The sequence below is a fragment of the Mastomys coucha genome, unplaced genomic scaffold (assembly GCF_008632895.1).
Source record: "Mastomys coucha isolate ucsf_1 unplaced genomic scaffold, UCSF_Mcou_1 pScaffold21, whole genome shotgun sequence".
Taxonomy (NCBI): Eukaryota; Metazoa; Chordata; class Mammalia; order Rodentia; family Muridae; genus Mastomys; species Mastomys coucha.
This window is the reverse complement of record NW_022196904.1, coordinates 154,545,083-154,551,354: the sequence shown is the minus strand read 5'-3', so window position 1 is coordinate 154,551,354 and position 6,272 is coordinate 154,545,083. Positions and strand designations below refer to the sequence as shown.

Here is a 6,272-nt window from a genome sequence, read left to right as displayed (position 1 = left end):
ATGTTTGCTGGGTAGGTGATCTTAGAAAATGGTTATGTTTTTACTTCAAGAGGTCTAGTTATGTAGCCCAAACTAGTCTCCAGCTCAAGATTGCCCTTCTTAAATTCCCACTGCTGGGATTCTAGATGCAAACCACCACACGCAGCTTGAAGAACTTTTAAGCATAGATTAGCAAAGCCTCTGGGCTCCTATTTTGGAATGTTGTAGTTCAAAGAGTGCGAAATGGTTATAGAGCTTTTCAGCTCACAATCTAGAAGGAACACTCTGCCCCTTTGGCTGACATGGAACAGGTGATCGTTTTCTTCAACTGCTCCTAGTGCTCACCTCAGGAATCCCACACTGCTGTAGGAGAGCTAGGCTACATTCTGCTGTCTAATAAAATACAGACACATTCATTTGTAGAGCCTGGCCATCTGTTATGCAGTGGGTACTTAGGGGGCTAAGAGCTGTATATAAGTTGTTCCAATTAATGCCATAGCTCCACTTTATAGATAGAGAAAAGCCGGTGGCTGGTAGAGAACTCACGCCCTGGTCTTCCCAGTACCAAAGTCTGTTTTCCATAATCACAGTTCTACACTGTCTGCTGTCTGTAGAACTCCCAGACTCCCCTCATTCCCTTAGGGTCACAAGCATCAAGTGGCCTTGGACAAACCTTATCTGCTCTGGGATTGTTTCTACATCTTCAGTATGGGTAAATAATTCCCATCATGCTGTCACCAGCAGAGTAAAAGTGGGCATTAATTGAGATTGGGTGTATGAAATGGTTTTTATAAATTTCAATGTATCAAACTATTTTAAAATGGTTCACTGTTTTTAAAAACTACATCTCCTTCCCGGATAACCCTGGAATCTAATTCTCACCACCGTGGCAGAACTGATATTATCAGTAGCTTTTTCAGGCATCCAGATTGAGTTCTTGTGGTCTAATATATCTCATTTTAATAAATATTTATTGACCACAAGCATGTAATATATGCTAAATTTCTGCAATAAATATAATGTGGAATTCTTCTTTTGGGAGTTTATATTCTTGAAGGAGAGTGATTTTTAAAAAACACTAAACTATAAGCTGGGGACTGGAGAGATGGCTTAGCAGTTAAGAGCACTTTATGTCTTCCAGAGAACATGAGTTTGCTTCCAGCACCCTTGTTGGGTGGTTCTACACCTCCTGCAACTCCGCTTCCAGGATCTGACATAGACACACACATACAGGCATACACACATACATATAAGTGAAAATTTTTTCTTTCTTTCTTTCTTTAAGCTAAAATTAGATAATACAATACCAATGCCAATAGAAATAAATAAGTTTGAATGGACATAAATGGAGTTGAACAAAGGATAAGCTAACCTAGATGTGGCAAGGAAAGTGATGGAATGATAAGCTGTTGGTCAAAGCCCCTGATGTTTTAGCTAGACAAAAGATCTATTGTACTCCAGTCAATAACAATGTATTATATATTTCTAAATGACTAAGCAAGTAAATTTTAAATGTCTCATAACCAGAAAATGATAAACCAAAAATGATCTGCCTGCTTTAATCTTTGTGTATTATTAACGTATATTGAAATTTCACATTGAACCTTTAAAGATATAGAAGTATTGTTTGCCTAATAAAAATAGTACTAATTGGAGAGGAAGGGGAGCGATGAAGATGATTAGGTGATAAAGCCAAAGGAGTACTGGGATAGTTCTACAGAGCTTCACAGGACATGGCAAACGTTTTGAAAGTATTCCAAAGGCAGAAGGGCCCCGGCAGGTGGGTGTAAGGTAATGATGTGCTTTTTAAACAGTAGCTCTGGCAGCTACTGGGAAAGCATAACAGTGCAGGAGGCAGGGTGTGTGGGCCCTCTAACGCGGTCCAGGCTGCTCTAACGCGGTCCAGGCTGCTCTAACGCCGTCCAGGCTGCTTAGCAAGCAGCAGTAAAAAGAAGTCATCAGAAGCCTGCAGGAGCTTGCTTTGTATCCCTTCTGAGATGCAGCCAAGGCTGACCCTCAGCTCCTGATCCTTCCTTAGCCTTTCAAACGCTGTAATTTGAGGACATTAAACCACCATGCCCACTTCTGTTGTCTTATAGGTGCCTTAGTCTGGGTAATTTTGACCTGGTTTTTTTTCTTGACCTAAAGAAGTACTCATCGGTTCCATTTCCTAAGTCTTTAGGACCAAATAACTTAAGAAAAGTTATATCCTAATGACTTAGAAGTTGTTTCACACACACACACACACACACACACACACACACACACACACATATATGGCTTCAAATCTTGTGAAAGTTACACAGCTAAATATATTACCTTCATTAAAGTTCTGCACAGAGTTTTACACGACACTTGCTTTTAATTATAGCAGCTTCCAAAACCTCAACTGTATAATGATGTTATCAAAAGGAATTTAGGCCCATCTAATGTTGACTACTTTCAACTAGTAGTTCCCACAGTATTGCTAAAGTTGAATATTTTTATCTGAAATTTCAAACTATCTTCCAGCACCCTTATAAATACACTTGGGTGTCTTAGCCTGCATTAAATTAGATATAATTTAGCCTTAAATTAGATATAATTTAATCCTATATTTATTGTAGTTGTTCTATAAATAAATATGTTTAGTCAGCCCGGCAGTGGTGTTGCACACCTTTAATCCCAGCACTTTGGAGGCAGAGGCAGATGGATTTCTGAGTTTGAGGCCAGCCTGGTCTACAGAGTGAGTTTCAGGACAACCAGGGCTACCCAGAGAAACCCTGTCTCAAAAAACCAAATATATATATACATATATATATGTACATATATATGTATATATATATATTCTTTGCTACAGGATAGAGTTTGTTCGACTTAAATTCCAAAGACAAGCCAGAATACACTTGTACATGAAGAAAAAAAAAGCTTTGCTACCATATATCTACAGTTGCAACAGAGATAGGTATATCACATGGTTGTCACTCACATATTAAGGAAATTCATAATAGGTTTATGAAGTTCAGAGTTTGGCAAAAACACAGATTATTCAGAATATTATTTAATCAGGATCTATCTATTATTGTAATTAGAATCCAAAAACCAGATTGTTGTTGGTGTTCCGAAAACTGAAGTGTTTATTAGTCGCACTCAGATATTGTCCTATGCAGATGCACTAGAACATTTTACCCACTTTTCTCGCCACTTATTTTGATCCTTGTTTAGGGTTGTCTACAAATTAGAGTTAACTAGATAAACAGAACTCTGGAAGGATGGACAGACAGATGGATGGATAGATAAAATGGAAGAGAAGAATTTACTATAGAAATGGGTTAAGCGTTTCCATGACGTGTGACTTGCAATCTGGGGAACCAGCAAAGCTGTAGCACAGCTGTTCTACACCTGAAAACAGGAAATAATGGCCCAAGCTTCAGGAAAACCTGGAGCCCCAGCTGATAGGAGGCTTGGAGGCCAGAAGCCCCAGAGCCTAGCGTTTAGTGCCCAGCAGCTGGAGGTGATCCGTGCCCAGTGCCAAAAGCCAGAGAACCCACTCTCCCTCTGCCTCTGCCCACACTGAATAAAGGCTGGCTGTGAAGCCTAACCTGGGCCACTGCTTCAACAGCCAATCTCCTACAGAGAGTCCTCCACTGACATGCCCAGAAACAATGCCTTGGAATCACCTTAATGCCCCTGAGCCCAGAAACGTTCATGCTTCAAATTAACCATCACATGTTAGGTCCTTAGAAAGTTTTTTTGACCTTATTTTGTTATGTGTCCATTGTTAAAGTTTCGTTAATTTCAAGATAATTACACAAGCTTATTAATTATTCCATTTATATTCTTAATTTGCTGTAGCTTTAATAAAATTAGCTTAGGGTTTTTTTATTTTTATTTTAATCTAAAGCTTAAACAGATGGAGCAAGCATGTCTTCTGGACAGTTGTCATTACCCACAAGCCTCTCTGGAGGATTCAGGCATTTATTAGTCATTATTGCAACATCCTTAGAGCCAGTGACCTATTTTTCTAGACTAAGAATATTTCATTCACTGTTTTCCTCAAAGACTCATGAAATAGAGCGCACCCTGCCCCCATCTCATTAGGCTATGCCTTTGGTATTATGGTATTGGACATAAGTGAATCTCTATCTTTTGATCAATTTAATTATTAAACTTTTCCACCTAATGCCAGCACCAAAGGTAAATTCAGTGGGAATCTAAAGAAACTGAAGAGTCCAGCTTAAAGACACTGGGAGATGCTAGACATAGAGTGTTCTGAGTAGCTTAGGCTTGTCAGGTCACTAGGAAGCACTCCTTGTTAAGCATCTCTGGGGAACTGCCTAAAGAGGCCAGAAGAGTCACCTAGGTATCACACTTCACTGTGGAATATTTAAATTCCAAATAATCTAAGTTGAATTTAGAATATCTTATTAAAATTTATTTTAGTTATTGTTGTCTGATTTTATTTATTGAGACTGAGTCTCACTCCGTTTCCCTGGCTGGCCTCAAATGTGCCCTGTAGACCAGGCTGCCCTAGAACTCATTAAATAGTCTACCTTGCCTGGAATTTACAGCATTCCTCTCACCTTCACCTCTGGGTTACTGGGACTAGAAGGATCAGGCTTGAATTTGTAATTTTGTGTCCTTTTCCTTAGAGTTAGCCCCAGCCATCATTAAAGCTTCCAAATTCACAAAGATCTTTCCCCGGCCAACACAGTTGTGTCATCTTGGACTCCGTTTCTAAATTCAAACTTCGTTCTTTTTCAGATAATTTTTGAAGCCATTCGGGGAGTGTCAATAAGAAGTGATATCGCCATTGATGATGTTAAATTTCAGGCAGGACCGTGTGCAGGTAATATGTTCCCCAATTACATAAGCTTGATTGGAAAGGGGAATTTTATAATATAGTCTCAAGTTATAAAAATTCAAAATTATCTTTCCTGTAGAGAAAATAATTATTGTCTGTCTTTTCTGATAGAAATGGAAGATACAACTCAACAATCATCAGGATATTCTGAAGGCTTAAATGAAATTGAGTATTAAGAAATGATCTAACTTGGAGTAAGAAGACAAAAGTTGTGCCATTTTCTCTTCAGTCAAAGACAAAACAGAAGAAATGGATACTGGATGTTCTTAACTATTGCCTAAGCTGAAATGACTCCAGAAGACCCGCTTTCACTACTTTTGAAAACTGTGTCTCTATCACAGACTCAGGGCTCTCCTCTGTTTTCCCCTGCACATCTGACAACTGTTACTAGAAGAGCAGGCTACTGCTGTTACAGAACCCGTTTCATCTTCATTTTGGTGCCAGTTGAAATGCGAATGTACAGTGTTACGCTCACTTCAGAGTACACATAGAAAGGCACACTCAGAGTGAATGTGCTTACGAGTCTGCATTCAGTGAATGTATTGGGAGACTAGATCTTGGTGGTTTTCCTTCTGAGTTTCAAGAATGGGAAGTTTTCTTAAATAATAATGCAAGGTCAAGTAATGTCTGCCAAAGGGATGCAGTGTTTTATGGTGACAATTATTCTGGAAATGAGGTCACATTTGTGTATGTGATTCACAGAAAAGGAGCTATAAATCCTTACTATTTCACCATAGGTCTGAGAAAGGCGGGGGGTTTGTTTGTTTGTTTGTTTTGGTTTGTTTGTTTGTTTCCATGGAGCCCCAGGGTGAGTCTATGCTAACTCATGCTGCCTTCCAAGGCAGGGCCACCTTCTTCCTTCTCCTCCTCTTGCACTGCCTTGGACAGTCACCAGGAGCACCTGGGCAGCAATGCACCTTTTCAACAAGGCAAGCTTGAATTTTTTTATGCACACACACCCAACAATTTTTATAAACGTGTTAAACAATTTGACTGATTTTATCATAAGTAGTTTTAGTGAAATTTTTAGTAGTAAGAGTTCAACCACATTTGTGAAACTATAGTTGTTTAATTGACTTATTTAGAATTGTACATATGTGTGTAATTGTGTGGCTAATCAGCTGTCTAAAACTTCAAAATTACTTAATAAAAGATCATTTGAAAATCCTTTCATTAGCAATTAACTCATTACTACATTATCTGTCTTTATCAGAACATATCCATTATATAATTGCAAATTTCTAATTTAAAGCTCTATTCTGCCATAATTAAATGTTTTAAGTCATCTGATCAGTGACATTACTACATACTTTCAAATAATAATTAATATTTAAAGATTATTTTATTTCCCATAATAATCTCAATTTCCCTAAAATTTATCTCTAGAATTAAACTCTCTAAAGACACAACTTTTCTTTTAGCTCTTAAAATTAAATGCATTTGTTGGGAA

At 38.2% G+C, this 6,272-nt stretch overlaps 1 protein-coding gene across 1 annotated transcript in view; it reads left to right on the top strand.

Moving 5' to 3' along the window:
- Window positions 1–5,990, top strand: part of Mamdc2 (MAM domain containing 2) — a 158,902-nt gene extending 152,912 nt beyond the window's left edge. Inside the window, exons 13-14 of the mRNA XM_031389959.1 lie at window positions 4,723–4,807; window positions 4,934–5,990. Of these exons, the coding sequence (XP_031245819.1) occupies window positions 4,723–4,807; window positions 4,934–4,998 (150 nt within the window). The 3' untranslated portion in view covers window positions 4,999–5,990. The remainder of the gene's footprint in view (window positions 1–4,722; window positions 4,808–4,933) is intronic.
- The last annotated feature ends 282 nt before the right edge of the window (window positions 5,991–6,272 follow it).